We start from the raw sequence: 19,323 nt of genomic DNA on the forward strand, positions 1-19,323 counted from the left end.
TTGCGGGTAGGGATGTTCCTGATGAGTCTAGCTGCCGCATTCTGAACAATTTGCAGTCGGTCAATGAGATAGAGGGGGGCACCGGCGTACAGGCTGTTTGCATAATCTAGATGTGCCGTGATAAGAGCATGGACAATCGTTTTGCGGGACGTCAAAGGGAGATAAGGAAAGATCTTCCTGATCATACGCAGCTTTCCAAAGCAGTTACATGCAGCCCATATGGAGCCCTTTCCGCCCCTTCAAGTTTATCAGTGTGACATACGAGTGAAATAAAAAAAAAAATGCTGATAGCACTTAGTGTTGAACAATAAGAAACTCGTTCACTGTACTATTTTCATTTTTAGGTCGAGGAAAGTAGGCTGCGCTTGCGCAGTTCGTTCCAAAGATTTAATGTTTCTTAGAACAGGGGCTTGAACCCGCCCACCTTCTCCATTGGCTGGTCTCGTAAATGCTGGCCAGCCATTGGAGGAGACGGGCGTCGCTCCCTTTAAGCCCCTTCTTTACCCAATTCGGGGGGGTTTTTTCTCTCTTCTTTCTCTCCCTGATGTCATCAGGACAGAGCGCACCCCTCATCACGCTGCCTGCACGCTCAAGTCAGCTCTCTGATTGGTGTTCCTTATTAACCAATCAGAGGGCCGACTGGCGCGTGCAGGCAGCGTGATGAGGAGGCTTGACTGCAGCAGGGCAAAGTAGGAACCCATACGGTAAGAAGCGCCCGTTGTGTGCTTGTGCTTGCTCCCCTGCCCCCGTTGCTTGTGCTCAATGCAAGCGCAACCAATGCATTTCTTGTGAGCGCCAGCACTTTAGAGCGGCCGAGGACCAAGCCCGAGCACTTTATCAAAGGCCGTTTGTCTCCTTGAGCGATCTTGTCAACAGCGTGGATTGGTTTTAATTTTATTAGGAATCATTTTAGCTAGTCTCTTATTGGGGTATGTCATTAAATATTAAGTGGTTTATGTTTAGTATTGTATATCGTTTGCGTGTCTTTGACAGACTGACAATACAGTGTTCTGACTCTCCGAGGCGTGTATCCTGGGCCGGGGAATGCTGTGGGCCTAGTCTGATATGTAATGCCACTCGGAGCTCCATTTTTCGTCTGCACTCTTTCCTCTTGCAAACTTCGGAGTCTGTCTGAGAGTTCGGCCCAAAGTACTTGTTTTATGGCCAAGATGCTCCTTCCGGAGCGAAAGGCTGCGCTTAATAAATACCCACAAATAAACAAAATAAATAAACAAATAAGAAGGCCCGCATCTGCTGGTGACATTCACAGGCTCGAGAGCGTTTGTCGAAGCCGGACACAGATTCCTATTTAAGCAGATGTGCCTCGCTCTTGAGCATCAGGTGGAGGCGCTGACGTCACGGCCCGTCCATTGTGGGATTAATGCTGGATATTGTTGTCAGGCGCGGCCTGGCCTCCGGCTCCTAATCTCAGGCCACGGGTCCCGGCATGAGTCATTCCAGTAATGGATGTTTATCGCCGTTTTTAATTTGTGGAAAGTCTGGGATTGACTCTTTTGGATGACAGTCAAATTCCAGCAGAATGAAAACATCTAACATAGGAAGTCTGCTGGGCTGTATTTTTATGTCCCGTTTCCTATTTTATTATTATTTTGTGCACTCGTTGCTTGTGCTTGCTCCTCTACCCTCCTCCTTGCTCGTGCTTGCTGTCCTCCCCCCTAGTTGCTTGTGCTTGCTCCCCTGCCCCCGTTGCTTGTGCTCTCTTTCCTGCCCCCTTGCTGTCCCCCCCTCTTGCTTGTGCTTGCTGTCCTGCCCCCCCTTGTTGCTTGTGCTTGCTGTCCTGCCCCCCCTTGTTGCTTGTGCTTGCTGTCCTCCCCCCTCGTTGCTTGTGCTTGCTCCCTTGCCCCCCTGTTGCTTGTGCTAACTGTCCTGCCCCCTCGTTGCTTGTGCTTGCTCCCCTGCCCCCGTTGCTTGTGCTTGCTGTCCTCCCCCTCATTGCTTGTGCTTGCTCCCCTGCCCCCCGTTGCTTGTGCTCGCTCTCCTGCCCCCCTTGCTGTCCTGCCGTTGCTTGTGCTTGCTCCCCTGCCCCCCGTTGCTTGTGCTCGCTCTCCTGCCCCCCTTGTTGCTCGTGCTTGCTGTCCCCCCTCGTTGCTTGTGCTTGCTCCCCTGCCCCCGTTGCTCGTGCTTGCTGTCCCCCCCCTCGTTGCTTGTGCTTGCTCCCCTGACCCCGTTGCTTGTGCTCGCTGTCCCGCCCCCCCTTTGCTGTCCTGCCCCCCCCTCATTGCTCGTGCTTGCTGTCCTCCCCGTTGCTTGTGCTTGCTCCCAAGCCCCCAGTTGCTTGTGCTCGCTGTCCTTACCCCCCTTTCTTCCTGCCGTTGCTTGTGCTTGCTCTCCTGCCCCCCGTTACTCGTGCTGGCTGTCCTGCCCCCCGTTGCTCATGCTTGCTGTCCCCCCTCGTTGCTTGTGCTTGCTCCTCTGCCCCCCCGTTGCTCGTGCTTGCGGTCCTGTCCCCTCGTTGCGTGTGCTTGCGGTCCTGCCCTGCTTTTGGCATTCTATATGACAATGCCATTTATTTATGTTTAAAAAAAACAAATAAAAATAATGTCATGAGCAATGCCAATAGCTCTAATTTTAAAAATGCTGAGACCATAGCATTGTAAATGCCTGTTTTAGAAGACTGCGTAAGATACTCAACACACATAATGAAAGAACATCTGGTGGGTTTGGTCTGAAGGGTAAGACACTAGTATAGCTTCTTGGGCAGTAGTGGTTCCTTCTGGAGCCAACTTGGAGAAGTTCAGGTCCTCGTCACCACCAGCCTCTGGTGCATGTGCACCTTGGTGGCACACACACCGCCCTGGGTGGCATGCACACTGCACCGGGGTGGCACACACACCGCCCCAGGGTGGCATGCACACCGCGCCAGAATGGATTGCATACTGCGCCGGGGTGGCACACACACCGCGCCAGGGTGGCAATGGGGAACGTGCACAGTCACAAACACCATCTGACTCGCCAGGTGAACTGAGATCAAGGCACATTTATTTTATTTGATTGACATTAAAAATACAAATAAGCGCTCATTACAAAAACAAACACAAAAATATGTACATTTTTACAATAAGACATATGATCTCATTTCCAGACTCCACGGAGCAAAGCACCAACTCACGTTTTGCAGAGGAGTTCGCATAAAAGGCTTTCCTGGGTCAATAACGTGCATTTGAAAGCAGGAAGGCACTTCTGTGTCATGAAAGACCTTGGAGGAGAAGGATTTGGACTATTGTTTGCAAATGTAGCAGAGCAGGGAATCAAGAGCCTGGACCTTTGGAAACCCTGGACGTCGTGCCACAGAGAGGTAGCTTGGAGTCACTGCCTCACAGGGAGATCTTATGGAGCCCGCCTGCCTGACTCGGAGGCGGCAGGCTGATGGGTTGAATCGCAAACATCTCGTTTCTCCTCATCTCAGAGCCTCTCTGTGGCTGCAGGTGTGAAGAATTCTGCTTACATCTCTTTATAAAGACATTATCTGTTGGTCGTGTGTGGATCTGGGTACTTACTAAGCAAGGAGGATGTGTTACACACGGTCAAACGGGGCTTCTGTGCTTTGCTCCCCATGGGCTCCCAACTCTGCCGTTTCAGAAGAACCCAGAGAGGTGGTCAGACCTACCCAGGCTGCACATCCGTGGGACTCTGGCACACACCGCGTGTGACGTCTACCTGCATCTTTCAGCTAGGATTGTCCCACAAAGCGAGCCTGTTCACGCAGGAGCCATCTCTAAGTTGTGGATAAAAGAGAATATATTTACAAACGAGGGACTTCTTTTTAAGCGGGTTGCGGACGGTCAAGTGTGACTAGTAATAATATATTAGCCTGGGACTTCCATAGTACTCCACATGGATGGGCACATGCCAACAGTTGCCGTGGCCTGGGACTTCCATTGACATCCAGATGGACTGACACGCACCAACAGGAATTGTGGTTCTGTTGCTTTTACACAGGTGGAACGGGCTGACTTCTGAAGACCACCACTGTGACTCCACTGGGGTGTGTACTGACAGACTGACCAATGCCCTTAACCAATACTCCACAGTCACCAGCCTCCAGTGGCACAAAGAGCCGTAAGGTGCATAACTAGGAGCGTACAAGCACTGCAGCTATGTACAGCCTTCCCACAAACTGCACAATCACAGCTGGAGAAACATCAGACTTCCAGTGTCCATCACCAGTAGGCACACCTGTGAAGATCTGTACATGACAACATCACGTCTCCCAACTCCGGACATGCAGCTCTGCAATATTGCTAAACATTTGCAGCGCCATCAAAAAACTTTACAAAACAAACGTTAAGTTCTTGAGATGAGAATTGTATACTCTACTCCGCTCTGGCACTTCATGGTGGAAGAAGTTGATGTTGCCATTTTGATTTTTCTTAAAAGATAGGAACTGTTTTTTTCTCACCAGCTCTTGTGTCGTACGGGTTCATTACTCAAGTGTCCTTCGACAGGAGGTGCTAGTATTGTAACCAGAAAAATGTGCACGGCCCGTTTCCACAAGGAGCCCAACCGCATAAGGAACAAGTGAATGTCTTTCGAGAGGTCAGGAGCGTCCAAGAACAATCTAAGGTGCCTGTGAAACTACACATCGAACATGAGAAAGCATCCAGCGAGCTGCCCAGTGGCTGCGACAAGGCTGCTTCACGGCCATCACCTGCAGTCAGAAGCAAGACGCATCTAAGAGCCATGCCCAGAATCACTGGGTCGGGGACGAATCAGAGACACTGAGGTAGCAATGAGGGAGTCTTTGAGAATAGTGCTTTTGGGAACTCCAACTTCAGACAGATTATTAGCATAGACATCAAGGTTTAGGATTTATGCCACATGCCCAGTTTCACAGGACACTTAAATATGGAGGTCTGCAGAGTGTGCGTGGCAGAGACGGGGAAACCAAAGGCAGGCAGCCCATAACATCACTTAAGGGTTAAAGCAAAGAGAAGCAGAACAAGAGACATGAGGTGGAAGCAGAAACAAAAGACAGGATGGAGAGCTAAAAAACATTCCTCCTTGAAGAAGGCCCAGAAGAAGCATCAAGCACGCCCCCAGGATCTTGTAGTGTAAGTCATAGCACCATCAAAAGCTTCTTAAAAGGCACTTCACCGTTCAGCAGCCACTGGATTAAAAGATTACAGAATTAAAATTCACTGCATAAAAAGTGTACAAAAAAGTTCACACAAAAATATTGTGAGATAGTCTCAGAAGCCCCTCACGCCTCCCTGCCATCCGTTCGCCGTATTTGGAAAGTCATTCGCTGCTGATTGTCCAGGCACTCTCTCAGTTTGTCTTCAGTTAGGGTCAGTCTTTGCTCCAAGATGGACACGGTCTGTAAAAGAAAAGAAAAAAGATTTGAGTGTAAAATGCTACAAAGTTGCATTCATGTTAGATATTGCACTTTTGGCCACTACGGCTCTTTATTTGCGAGGAAGAAAGGTTGGCGCCTGGAGCAAGTTGCAGAATCTCCCCAGCCTTGAGAACAAGTTACATACCTTCCGTAAAACCATTCCTAGTACACTTCAACAGGAGATTCTTCACCATGTGAATTTACTAGGCCTGGCGGTAAATTCTGTTCCGCTCACGGAATTTGGGAAATTTCGCGTTCCGCGGAGAACGCCAAATTGTCCAAAATTCTGCGTTCCGCGACTTCGCGAAATGTTTTGCTTGTTCGCTGTCTCAAATGCATGTTCGCAAGATATTTCCCCATGAGCACGCAAACAGCTATGGCGAACAGTAAAAAAGCATCGCGAACAAGCAATTCCGCGTGTTTGCCGAATTTCTTGTGTTCGCAGAGATTTTTTACCGTTTCGCAGAGATTTGAGTAACACGATTACGCAAATTCCGCCCACCCCTAGAATTTACTCCAGGCACCAGACTGGATTCGGCAACTTTACAACAGTTGCCTACCGCATAGGTAGGTGGCATCGTGCAGCTTTGTGTCCGCTTATTTCTGCCTCGGATATGACATTGGAGCCCTATATATGTACTACCTCTGTGCGATAATGTCGCTTTCTTTCTAATCTCTGTCCGAGCCATCAAATGTGGAGCCATGGAAAGTAGTAAGTGCAGTGTGCAGAACATTTTTTGGGGACGTTAAAAGTATTTGAGTCTATTCCATGGAAAGGGGAGGAGGATGGATCAGTGAGGACGCTTCAGTTAGACCAAGTCTCTGCCAGAAAAGGCCTTACTCAAGGTGAGTTCTGACCAAGAGCTCTAACCACAGATTTCTCACCTTCTAAATAGATATCAAAGCAGTACAACCCCTCTGGAGGCGGGTCTGTGAGAATGGCTCAGACCAGGATATCCTGCAAGACAGATCCGGTGAAGTTCCTGTACCACTGGACCTGGCTATCTAGGCAGTAATGCAAATGCTACTTACCAGTATGCATCTGTTCTTGGCATGTAGGGCTGCTGACATTCATATCTGTGCATAGATTGCCGCCTAGTGTTGGGTCCGGATGATTGCACATTGTTGTCCTGGAAGAGTCTTCGAAGTATCACGAGATAGGTGGCTCCTCCCCTGGACTACAGTGCGCATGGGCATCGCCTCCATCCCCAGATTGTTTTTAGCCATTGGCAGAGATGGAGTGAACTATGTGAGTGATGACCATGCTATGAGCATATATATATGAATACTGCAGCTGCTACAGGCGCCGGGGAGGAGGGCGGGCGATATGAATGTCAGCAGCCCTACATGCCAAGAACAGATGCATACTGGTAAGTAGCATTTGCAGTTCGAGGCATGTGGGCTGCTGAATTCATATCTGTGCATAGAATACATAGCAGTCCTCCTATTAATGGCGGCCGCCCGTGCCAGCTGCAGCAGTTTGAAAAAGTGTTTTGAGAACAGCCTGACCAACAGCTGCCTGCTGTTTAGAGTGCACGTCTACACAGTAATGTTTAGTAAAAGTATGTGTGGTAGACCATGTGGCTGCTCTACAAATATCCTCTAAGGGAATGTTCCCAAGGAAAGCCATAGAGGCCCCCAACTTTCTGGTGGAGTGGGCTCTTGGTGGAATTGTGAGAGTGCGTTTGGCCTTAGCGTAACAGATCTGAATACATTTCACGATCCACCTAGCGATACCAGCTTTGGAAATAGCATTACCCTTGTGGTGTGAGGCAAATGCAACGAAGAGTTGCTTGGTCTTTCGAAAATCCTTTGTCCTGTCAATGTAGTACATTAAGGCTCTTTTAACGTCAAGGGTGTGGAGCATCCGCTCCGCCAGCGACTCAGGGTTCTGAAAAAACACTGGCAACTCAATTGTATGGCTTATGTGGAATTGAGATACAACCTTGGGTAAGAATTTAGGGTTAGTGCGGAACACCACCCTGTTAGCATGTACTGGGAAAAACGGTTCTTTGCTGGTGATTGCCTGCAACTCACTAACCCTCCGTAGCGATGTAATTGCTACTAAGAAAGCCACCTTCCAAGTCAGAAACTGAAGTTCACAAGAGTGCAGTGGCTCAAAAGGAGGACCCATCAGCCTTGTAAGAACCACATTGAGGTTCCATTCAGGGGCTGGTGGTGTCCGTGGTGGAATGACCCTTTTGAGGCCCTCCAGAAATGCCTTGATAGCAGGAACCTTGAAAAGTGAAAGGTGTTGCCTATTCTGGAGGTATGCGGCCATAGCAGACAGGTGAATGCGGATGGAAGAATACGCCAAATTGCATTGGTACAGATGGAACAGGTAACAAATGATGTTCTGAATGGAAGCATCCAGCGGGTTAATGTCGTGGTTTGCACAGTAAACGACAAACCGCTTCCATTTAGCCGCATAACATGCTCTAGTAGTGGGCTTCCTTGCCTCCCGAATGATGTCCATGCAATCGGGGGGAAGATTGAGGTAGCCGAACTCTAGGACTTCAGGAGCCAGATCGCCAGGTTGAGCTGTTGCGGATCTGGGTGCTGAATGTCGCCATAGCTCTGCGTCAGAAGGCTGGGTGTGAGATGAAGCCTCTGATGCGGTACCACGGAAAGTTCCAGAAACGTGGTGTACCATGGTTGGCGAGCCCACGTTGGAGCAACCAGGATGAGAGTCATCGAGTGCTGCCTGAGCTTGCGCGCCACCAGCGGTATTAGAGGTGCTGGGGGAAAAGCGTACGCAAATCTGCCTGACCAGTTCATCCATATCGCATTGCCCTGCGATTGCGGGTGTGGGAACCTGGCGGCGAAGCTTTGGCATTTTGCGTTCTCCCTTGTGGCGAACAGGTCTATCTCTGGATGACCCCACCTTTGGAAGTACGGTTGGAGTACTGATGGATGCATCTCCCACTCGTGCATTTGATGGCTGTGCCTGCTGAGCAGGTCCGCCATCTGATTGTCTTTGCCCGGGAGATGCTCCGCAATGAGGAAGATGTTCCTCTGAATGGCCCACTTCCACATGCTCTGAGCCAGATGAGACAGCTGCGGAGAGTGTGTGCCTCCCTGCTTCTGAATGTAGTACATGGCCGTCATGTTGTCCGTCTGGATCAACACGACCTTGTTGCACAGATGTACTTTGAATGCCTTTAAGGCCATGAAGATCGCCATCAGTTCCAGTACATTGATGTGCATCTTCCTTTGCTGTAGTGTCCATAGTCCCTGCACTGTGTAGTGGAGTACATGCGCTCCCCATCCCTGGAGAGAAGCGTCCGTCGCCAGGATAATCTGTGGCACAGGCTCTTGGAACGGTCGGCCCTTGCAAAGGTTTTGTGGATTCCACCAATGCAGAGAGTTGTACGCACGACCGCTCACCAACACTAGGTCTGTTAGTTGCCCGTGAGCCTGAGTCCACTGACGTGCTAGGCACTCCTGAAGCGGACACATATGTAACCTCGCGTGCGGGACGATGGAGATGCAGGAGGCCATCATGCCTATTAACTGCATGAACACCTTCGCCGGAAGCGAGTGCTGAGGTCTGAATCGTTGGATCAGCGTCTGGATACTGGCGATTCTCACTGAATTTGGCTGCGCAGTGGCTGCCAGAGTGTCTATTGTCGCGCCCAGATACTGCCGTATATGGACGGGTTGGAGATGGGACTTTGGGTAATTCAGTGAGAATCCCAGATCGTGCAGGAGATGAATGGTGCGGGACACGTGGTCTGCGCACTGCTGTTCTGACTGTGCCTGAATGAGCCAGTCGTCCAGATAGGGACGTGGATGTTCTGGCGTCTTAGATGCGCCGCCACAGTCGCCAGGCACTTTGTAAAAACTCTTGGCGCTGTGGTGACCCCGAAAGGCAGAACCCTGAACTGGTAGTGCTGGTCTTGAATTGTGAATCTGAGGTACTTCCTGTGTGAAGGATGCAGGGGAATGTGAAAGTATGCATCCTTGAGATCTAGCGTAGCCAGGAAGTCCCCCTGCCGAAGCAGAGGGAGAACCTGCTGCAACGTGAGCATATGGAAGTGTTCTGACAGAATGTACCAGTTGAGGGGCCTGAGGTCCAGGATGGGCCTGAGGGATCCGTCCTTTTTGGGGATTAGAAAGTACAGAGAGTAAACTCCTGTTCCCCTTTCTTGCAGTGGCACGAGCTCTATTGCCCCTTTTTGCAGCATGACTTTGACCTCCTGCTGCAACAAGTGCAAGTGCTCGCCGGACATAGGACGGCTTCTTGGAGGTATGTTTGGTGGAGTGGAAGTAAGTTCCAGACAGTAACCGTACTGGATAAGAGATTTGACCCACCTGTCCGTGGTGATGGATTTCCACGCGGGCAGGAACTGCTGGAGTCTCCCCCCGACCGGTGTTGTGTGGTCGGGGGGCAGTGACAAGGCGTCACTGTTTGTTGGTGGTGGAGGACCTGGAGCTGTTGTTTCCACGTCCCCTGCCTTTGACGTTGTTACCCCTGTAACCACCTCTACCCTTGTTGGTGTATGAGGCTTGGGTGTTGCTCTTATAGTACTGCGTGGATTGCGATGCCTGACCCCTTGAGGTGCCTCTGTTATTGGAGCGGCAAAAGGAACCACCCCGAAACTGCTGGGACTGGAGGGCCCCCATAGACTTAGCAGTGTCCGTGTCTTTCTTCATCTTTTCAAGGGTTGCATCCACTTCAGGGCCAAACAGGTGGTCTGGATTAACTGTTTGATTTAAGATGGTCGTCTGTATGTCTGGTTTGAAGCCTGATATCCTAAGCCATGCATGTCTACGCAGTAACACGCTAGTGTTTATAGCCCTGGAGGCGGTATCAGCCACGTCCAGTGCACATTTATTATTATTTTGCCATTTGTAAAGCGCTCTGCAACCCTACGGGCATCCTGGCGCTTAATGGAAGCATTGGTGATTAGTTTCCCCTCCTGAATTAACATTTCTGCACCCTCTTTGTACTGATCAGGTAAGTGCTGCAGAAGTGTTTCTAGGGTGTCATAGTGCGCCCTATCGTAGCGTGCAAGTAGGGCCTGCGTGTTTGAAATGCGCCAAATATTAGGTGCCTGTGCAGCAATACGTTTTCCTGAGGCTTCAAAGATTTTCGATTCTTTATCTGGGGGAGGAGCATCACCCGTGGTTTGCGAGTTCGCCCGCTTGCGTGCGTTGGATACAACCAAAGAGTCCAGTGGCAAGTGTCCCTTGATGTACGTTGGATCAGTGGGCGCTGCCTTGTATTTTTTGTCAATACGAGGATTGATGACTCGCGCCCGAGTGGGCTCCTTGAAAACCTCAGGCACGTGCTTCAGCACCCCCTTGAGCATAGGCAATGTCTTGACAGTCTTTTCAGCCACCGAGAAAGTGTCAAACAGAAAATCGACATCCACTGGGTCCGCATGGAGGTCGACATCATGATTAGCCGCAGCTCTCTCAATCAGAGCGTTGAAGGCTGCTGAGTCCTCTGTTGGAGAAGTTTTTGCTGCAAAAAGCTGCGGTTCGTGACCTGACTGAGGGTCCTCAGGGTCGCCTCCAGCAGACCAAGGTTCATTGATCTCCTCCGGATCCGAGTACGCTGGATAATTGTACTCGTCCTCCTCATCTCCGTCACCTTCCCCAGCGACAGAGTGAGCTGGTGAGAGTTCTAAATTTTTTGGAGATGCAGGCTCCACAGGGGCAGAAGTACCCGCAGAGTCCAACTTCTTCTTGAGTGGGATACGAAAATGTTCTAACACTGGCTCCGGGGTGATCTTCCTTTTAAGGAGAGAGAGTTTGCCGGTGTTGGCGTCGATGACAACCTCTCGACGCTCCTCGTCCGCGAGTGACTGGAGCCGAGGCTTCGACACCACCAAAGACGCTTTAGGCGTCGACACCAGCTTCAAGGGCGCCCCGGCCCCATGTTTTGGAGTGAAAGCCTTCGGCGTCGTCTTCGGCGGCAGCGTGAAGTGGATCGGCGTCTGCGCCTTTGCCGGCTTCTGTGGAGGCTTCGGCACCACATCCTTCGGTTCGGGAGCCAATGCGTCCTTCTGAATACGTTGAAGGGACTCCGTGACCTTCTTGGTCAAGGACGGTGAGGGCTGGACCGGCTCGAGCGATTCCTCCGAGTCCGGAGTCGGGTCGGCGATCAAAGGCACGGTCTTCGGAGCCGACACATCACCACCCTTGGCCTTGTCGACCGGAATCGGCGCAGCCAGAGCTTTGGGGTCGTCTTGACGCTTCTTCGAGGCTCTTTTCGGGTCGACGACCTTCTTCGGCGCCGACGCGGCCGCGTCGGTCGTCTTCGCCTTCGGCTTCGACACCGAGGTCTTCGGGTCGGCCATCTTGGCGCGGCTCTTGATGTCGGCGGCCATTTTGGACGTCTTAGGCGCTGAGGCCTCTGGAGCCTTCAGTCCCACCAGTGCGACTTTCACTTTCGGTTTCGACACCGCTGGTGTGGACCCTGATGGCTTCACTTTCGGTTTCTGTACCGGGAGTGGCGCATCATCAATGTCCGTGGCCGGGCCCGGAGGCGGGCCGTGGGACGAGTATCAAGGTCTTGGGTAAGGCCCGAAGGCGATCCCTCGACCTGGGCCGTATAATGGGGATTGACCCCTGAGTCAGTCTGAGGATGCTCCTCCTCTGAGCTATCCTCCACGGTGGCAATGGCCCCGTCGTCGTCCCCTACCTCTCCGACGACTTCCTCAAACTCCTCGTCCCCCGCGTCGTAGTTTTCATCCTCTGACGCCGGGCTGGAGTCTGAAACTTGTAGGACGGAGCCGTCGTCAACGTCTTCCTCAAAGATGTTGTCCGGCGGGGGCGCCGATAACTGGGCCTGGAGTCTAGCGGCCCGACGAAGCTTGAGAGTCTTTTTGCACCGGAACTTGGAGCAGGCCATACACCTGGCCTCATCGTGGTCCGGCGACAAACATTTGTTGCACACTGGGTGCATGTCGAGGTGTGAATACTTTGAGGTGCACACCGGGCACCTCTTAAACGGAGTTCGTTCCATGTCTGGAGCGTCGTGTAGGCCCGTCCGCGCCGACAGCACGCGGAAGGGCAGCAAGTGTTCGGAGCCGATGAATAAACCAACCCGAACGATGGACAATACCGACGCAAATCCTAAAGACCTTTTGGTCTCAAGTTAGGAAAGTTAAACAACTATCGATTCCGACAGAGGGAACCGAAACACATCCGAACCCAATGGCGGAAAAAAACAATCTGGGGATGGAGGCGATGCCCATGCGCACTGTAGTTCAGGGGAGGAGCCACCTATCTCGTGATACTTCGAAGACTCTTCCAGGACAACAATGTGCAATCATCCGGACCCAACACTAGGCGGCGATCTATGCACAGATATGAATTCAGCAGCCCACATGCCTCGAACTGCTTTGTGTGCAGCCGCGGCCTGAGCACGTAAGAGCAGTGAGGCTGGGTTTGGGGGTGTGTGAATTCAACAGACTACCAAGAGGGAAAATTAAATAATTAATTTTCCCTCATGGTCATCTGTCAAAAACCCCCCTCACAACCCGGCCCCACAGCTCTTACCTGCACGGGCTGCGCCAGTTTGTGTGGAGGGACACCCACGTAGCAGCCTGGCAGATCTTTATGACTAGCACATTCTGTGCCAGTACAGTTGTGCAGCCTGCGCACTGGTGGAATGAGCGCGTTTGCCTTCTGAGGGCCCCTGCCTGGCTAGCCCATAGCAGATATTAATGCATAGTATAATCCATCTTGAGATGGTTGTTCCTCTTTTGCAACACTTTGTCTTCCTTTGTCCCAGAGAACTTGACAAAAAGTTGGTTGTCCTGTCATTATCCCTGGTCCGGTCCACATAGAAGCGAAGCACCCCTTTATGGTCAAGGCCATTCTTCCTCCATGAAGGGGTAACACGGTACATAGAAAGCCAGCAAGGTGATGAATTGCACTGTGTGGAAGGACGCAACTATCTTAGGCCGAAATGGTGCTTTTGTCCAGAGGACTAATTTGTCCAGGATGAAAAAAGTATATGGAGGAACCACGGACAATGCCTTGAGTTCACTCACTCATCCTGCTGATGTTATGGTAACGAGAAATGCTCCCTTGATGGTAAGGAGTCTGAGAGAACAGCCATGCATGGGTTCAAAGGGAGTGCATATCAAGTAGGTGAGAGGCAGATTACAGTCCCACTGCTGCATGACAAAGAATTGGTGGGAACATATGGACCAGCCCCTTTAAAAAACATATCACAACAGATGACTGGCAGAGGGTTGTCTGGTCCGGTAAATGCAAGAAGGCAGAAAGAGTCAAAAGGTAACTTTTAGTTGTTGAGATAGAAAGGCCTTGCTGGGCCAATGACCATCAGAACAAGAGAACACCCGATAGCTGTACATTCAGGAGTGGATGCATTGGGAGGGACACCAAGTAACAGACTTCACCCGGCATAAATCAATTTAGTTGATGGACGCTCGGCTGCTAAGACAACACCAACCCTTTAGTAAGGAAGATTGAAAGCCATCAACAGTCGCTGCTCAGTCTCCACACATGGAGATGCAGGTTGTGCAGGCTCGGTGGAAGACCTGACCCGGATGCTGCAACAGGAGATTCCCCCGAAGGGGCAGCCGGATCGAACTACATATGCTCATGGCCAGAAGTTTGGGATATCACACTCCCCTCGTCCAGTCCAGGGCCACTAGGATGACTTGGGCCCAGTCTCCTTAAATCCTGAGCACTTTGGGCAGAGGCAGGAAGACGTACAGGAGTCCAGACCCCCAAAGTTGGAGAAAGGAGTCTCTGAGGGAGAGCGGTCTTGAGAACTTGAACATGTATACGTTTTGACATTGCGCATTCTCTGTGGTGGCAAAGAGATTACGCCAGGGTTCTTCACATTGCTGAAAGATGTCCTGTCCACCTTCGAGTGTAACCGCAATTCGCGAACCAGTAGGCAACGCTGGCTGAGTTGGTCTGCACCAGTGTTTAAAGATTCTGCCAGGTGCTGGGCGATCAGGAAGATGCCCTGAGCGTTCAGCCACTTTCAGAGGAGAAGAGTATCCCAGGACAAAAAACAACTCCATGCCGCCCTGATAGTTGCAATACCACTGGTTGTGTTGAGCAGGAGTACCTGCACCTGATCCCCTTTGATGGATGGGAGGAAAGTTTTCAGTGTCAAGTGAGTAGCTGTCAATTCCAGCACGCTGATGTGGAGATGAGCCTCAGAAGTCCAAAGGCCTTTGATCTCCACCTATATCAGATGACCCCGCACCAACCCACAAAAAATGCATCAGTCATGACCATCAGCTCTGGATGGGATAAGGAGAGGGCTGTGCCGTTTATCCAATTGCAATAGAGTAGCTACTACTGCAGATTGTTCGCAGTCTCCTTCGACCCTTGGATTGAGGCTGAGAGGTCGCCTCGGCGCAGAGCCCACAGACTTCAGACCCCACATGTGCCACCTGACGAGGTCCAAAAGCAGGATGCAGGAGGCTAACAGGCCCAGAAGCTTCAAAGACTATCTCAATGAGCCACGTCAGAGGTTGAAGCATAAGAATTATAGCCCAAATCTCCTGGACTTGTTGAGGAGGAGGTATTGCTCAGAAAAGCACTGTGTCCAGGACGGCTCCAATGAAGAGAAGCCGTCCGGTGTCACTTCGGCACGTTGATGGAGAAACCCAACTATGCCAGGAGGTAAGTGGTCATCTGGAGGCGGCTCACAGCTGTTTTGGGCAAGCTTTCTTTCAACATCCAGTCTTCGAGGTATGGAAAGGTTGGAATTCTGAACATCTGCAGATGCGCTGCAATCACCACCACCATTTTTGTGAACACCTGGAGAACACTGGTAAGGCCAAAGGCGAGCACAGCGCATCAAAAGTGCTTGTGGCCTACCAGAATCTGCTTTTAACGTCTGTAGGACTGCATAACGGGACCATGGAAATATGCGTCCTGCAAGTCCAGCACTACCATCTAGCATCCTGGATACTCGGCATACAGAACAAGTGCCTGGGCAAGCATTTTTAACATTACCTTCCAGAGGAACAAGTTCAGAGAGCCAAGTTCGTAAATGGGATGAAGGCTTTAGTCCTTTTCGGCCCCATAAAATAACGGGAGAAACAACCAGTCCTGATCTCCGAAGCGGCACACTCTTTAATGCTCCACTGGCCAAGAGAGCCTGAACTTCTCCATGGAGACATTTGGTTCTCGGGGAGGTGGTGTAGTACGGGGTATGTTCGTGGCATAGGACGGGAAGGATACTGAATATCCATGTTCCACATTTTGGAGCACCTATTAATTTCTATTTTGCTCGCCATCTGGGGAGTTTGAAGGTAACACGACCTATTGGGGGACTGTGTACCACCAGAGATGATTAAAAGCATTTTATGGGCAGGGTGAGGGGTTGGGGTAGTGCGCGGTCCCAGAGGGCTTGAATGCTGTCGGCTAGCTCCTTGGCCTCGCTCTCAAAATGTCTGGAAAGAATTTTGCTGCTGAGGCCTGTATCAGAGCTGCCTCTGATGGTATTTACTATTGAAGTCTCAAAAGGGGCTCAGTTTGTGGGGGAAATTCTGAATAGGCTCAGCTAGGCCTAGCCACCAAGTGGTGGCTCTGCTCTCTTTAAATATCTTGAGGGCTGAGTTTGCCTTTGCTCCGAAAAGTTGCAAACCATCAACGGCATGTCCAGAAGGCATTGCTGGACGTCCAACAAAAAGCTGTCAAGCAAATCCAAGCGTGGCGCATGTTGGTCCCAACTGCCCTACCCAAGCAGTCAACTGTGTCCAGGAAGGTACAGATGGTGTACTTCGCAGAATCTTGGCCATTGAGGATCAAATGCTGGAGTGTAGATCTCACATCCTCCGGATGGCTAAATATCCGCCACCCTGTCCAACAAGGGATGCGGATATTACCCCAGGAGGCTGAAGGCATTGACTGATCGCAATGCAAAAGACTTATTTCATGAAATCTTCTGTTCTGTTGGATTCCCGGTCAGCTTGAGTGGTAGGGAATGAATTTGGGTTAAGGCGACTGGATGATGCCTGAACCCCAAGACTCTCCGGGGTAGAGAGGTAGACTAAAAAAATCTGAGTGCCACCTTGGCATCTGTTTGTTGCGGCTAACGTAGGGGGTGTTGTGGAGGGGGAAGTGGTAGATCCTGGTGTTACCCAGGTGCCCTCTAGTATATCTACGAGAGCCTTATTAATGGGGAGTGGTGGTTCTTGGGTGGCATCTGCAGGGTTGAGGACTGTTCTCAAAATGTTGGTTTTGGCCTCCCGCATGGGCAGGGTTAAAGCCGGTATTTACACAAAAGAGGCAGTTTCTTCCGTGACCATGGGGTTTAGGGAGTTAAGGCTGTCAGGAGAAGTGTCCAACCTATTGGCATCTTGTAGGTACTCAAGAATGTTACCCTCTTCATATGTGCGAATGCTGTCATCATCCTCATAGTGCTGTTCTGGCTATGAGACACTGTAATGATGTTAGGGCGCCGTTGAGCTTCTGAATCCAATAAAACGATTGGATCTGAATCCAGCGTTGGTGCTGGTGTCGAGTCTCAGGCTTGTAACATTGGACTCAATTTGGAGGAGGGGGGGATTGGTGTCCACCTTGGATGGAGGGCGAGTGGTGTGGATGGGGATAGATGTGTTCCGGCCCTCCGACAGGCTGCCACCTCAAATCTATGGGGGCCAGAAGGCACTCTAGGGGGGTTATATGTGGTACCAAAAATGGCTGCTACGGCCTCTTTCAGAGGTTGCATTTAGCCTGTGGTTGCTTGCGGAGGCAGGAGCTCATGTGGAAGCACTTCGGGAGTCCACTTCAAGGCAGAGAGGTACTCAGAATGTCACGAGGCTCTGAACGATGTGAGGTGAGAGGTGACCTTCATGACACACAGGAAACCTGTTCTTCTGTTTTCCAGACAATTACAGTAGAGATGGACATTAGTCCTCAGCTGTAGTATAAATGGACCTTGGTCCAGAGCTCTTCCACCCCATAAATGGATAATGAATAGTGGAATCCGCTGTTCCTGGTTGCAGTAGACGCATGGATCTACTAAGAGCTCACTTTGGAGTGATCAGAAATATCCCTTGTTGCTGCTAGATCCAAAGCCTTCTTTCACGCACTCATTGAGAACGTTCTTTTCAAAAGCAAAAGAATAGTAGGAAAATGGACCTCAGTTGTATGTGGCCATGGAAAGAGCGATGCTCACATTGAGAGGTGCCTCAGTTGAGGCTGTAGGGTATGAGTATCAAAGTAGAGGCATCTTCTTCAGAATACACGGGTCACACATTTCTCAGAGGGGGCAACAGTATTATCATGTCCAGCACCTGCTCCAGCTCATGTTGGTGAGAGTGCCCTGTAACCAGATAGAGATCCCAAGTATCCGGACACCGAGTGCTCGAAGATCAGGCAGCATCGGAAGGTCCTTACACGTCCACAGAAATCAATACCTTGACATTCGCTGCTACCAAGGGGCATGCGCAGTAATGCACTTTGGTCACTACTTTGTTTTCCCGAAGGGACCACATACAGCCACTTTAGAGCAGAATTCAATTCAGATAATGGAGATAAACTCATTGAACGAACAAAAAAAGTAATAGAAACTTGTGAGAATTAACAGGTATTATAAGAGCAAATCAAGTCATAAGGTGGAAAACGCCAGCAATGTCCGCCATCGCCGTGGGCCCAAGGCGCAGACAAATGCCACTCGGGGTTGATGGATTTATTTGACGAGAAAGAAGTACACAGATTCGGATGATCGAACGAGTAGTAAGGATTTACATTTTTTAGAAAATCTAAGTCAATGAGAATGTTGTCAAACCCAGAATGAGGGGAATGAAGAAGCCAGCTAGCCATGACAGTGATGTCACAAATCCAAATAGACACTACGCCTAGGCAAAAATAAATATCTGGTAAGTGGAGCGCATGCTTTTACTACTGGTTCACACTCTCCGTATTAGCTAATGCTCTTTGAATGAGGGGAGGAAGGACATTACCCAATCCCCAGCGGGCTTGTTTTTCCATAAACCCAGCTGGGAGGATTTATTTCATACCTGTGTTTATGGGGCTGCTCGTGGTCGCTATAAAAGGCCTTTTTATTGACGTAATTGAGTGTGAGGGAAGGCTGCATGGAAATAGGCGACTCATCAAAAGAGGCTCTAAACTAATGTTGTTGCCCAGTGTCCATGCGTGGGTAGAATAGACAAATATGTAGGTAAGGACTGTGGACAGGTATGAGGGGCGCCCCTCGCCAAAGGCATCAGATTAAACTGCTACTCTAAGGAAGTGAGAGTAAAGGAACTTTTCTAAAGAAAGTTATGAAATGCAAACAACCTTTTGCAGGCAGGGTCCCACTAAATTACTGGCCCACAGTCATTCAGCCGAGAGTCGTTTAGATGAGCAGCCCGGCCCCACAATCAGTAACAGAAAAACCATTAAAAAATCCAATACAGATAAAAATTCAATTAAAGTTCAATTCGGCAGTGAAACCAAATAAAAAGAAAGGTAAAGACAGAGCGGATCAGGCGCCAATGCACACAGAACTGAGAGCCACACAATGAGGTTGCGTCACTGAAAATACAATAAAAAAATAAGACCGGAACGTATCCGTCGCCATTAAGGATATGGGTGGGGGTGTGGAGGGAGAACAATTGTGCGTGGGAGTATGCAGTGGCATCCTTGAAGGGGGCACCACGCTAAGAAAATGCACTCTGCAACTAAAGGGAAAGAGTGCGCGAACACAAAAGGAAAAACCCTTTTGTGAAAGGATGCCTGTAATAGGCTAATACTCCAGGGGAGGAGCAAGACCTGAGAAGGTGGGACATAGAAAGCAAACAAGCACTGGCGTGGCCAATAGGTCTCGCAGTCGGAAAGTTGGAGCTATTGGTTTTGTAAATGACACATTTTATATTTATGTGTTGGTTTTGAAAATCGCGAAATTAATAGTTTTGTCATTTACAATGCCAATACTTTTAACTTTTGCAAATGTGACACTTATAGTATTTGTAATGCAAATGTTTTGTATTTACGTGACTTAGATGTAT

General features: G+C 50.2%; 1 protein-coding gene across 1 annotated transcript in view; it reads right to left on the reverse strand.

Annotated features, from left to right (window-relative positions):
* Nucleotides 1-2,980: 2,980 nt before the first annotated feature.
* POC1A (POC1 centriolar protein A) overlaps nucleotides 2,981-19,323 on the reverse strand; it is a 152,316-nt gene continuing 135,973 nt past the window's right edge. The window contains exon 11 of the mRNA XM_086949094.1: nucleotides 2,981-5,338. Coding sequence (XP_086805220.1) covers nucleotides 5,222-5,338 — 117 coding nt within the window. The 3' untranslated portion in view covers nucleotides 2,981-5,221. The remainder of the gene's footprint in view (nucleotides 5,339-19,323) is intronic.

The sequence above is a fragment of the Lissotriton vulgaris genome, unplaced genomic scaffold, assembly GCF_964263255.1.
Source record: "Lissotriton vulgaris unplaced genomic scaffold, aLisVul1.2 SCAFFOLD_508, whole genome shotgun sequence".
Classification (NCBI taxonomy): Eukaryota; Metazoa; Chordata; class Amphibia; order Caudata; family Salamandridae; genus Lissotriton; species Lissotriton vulgaris.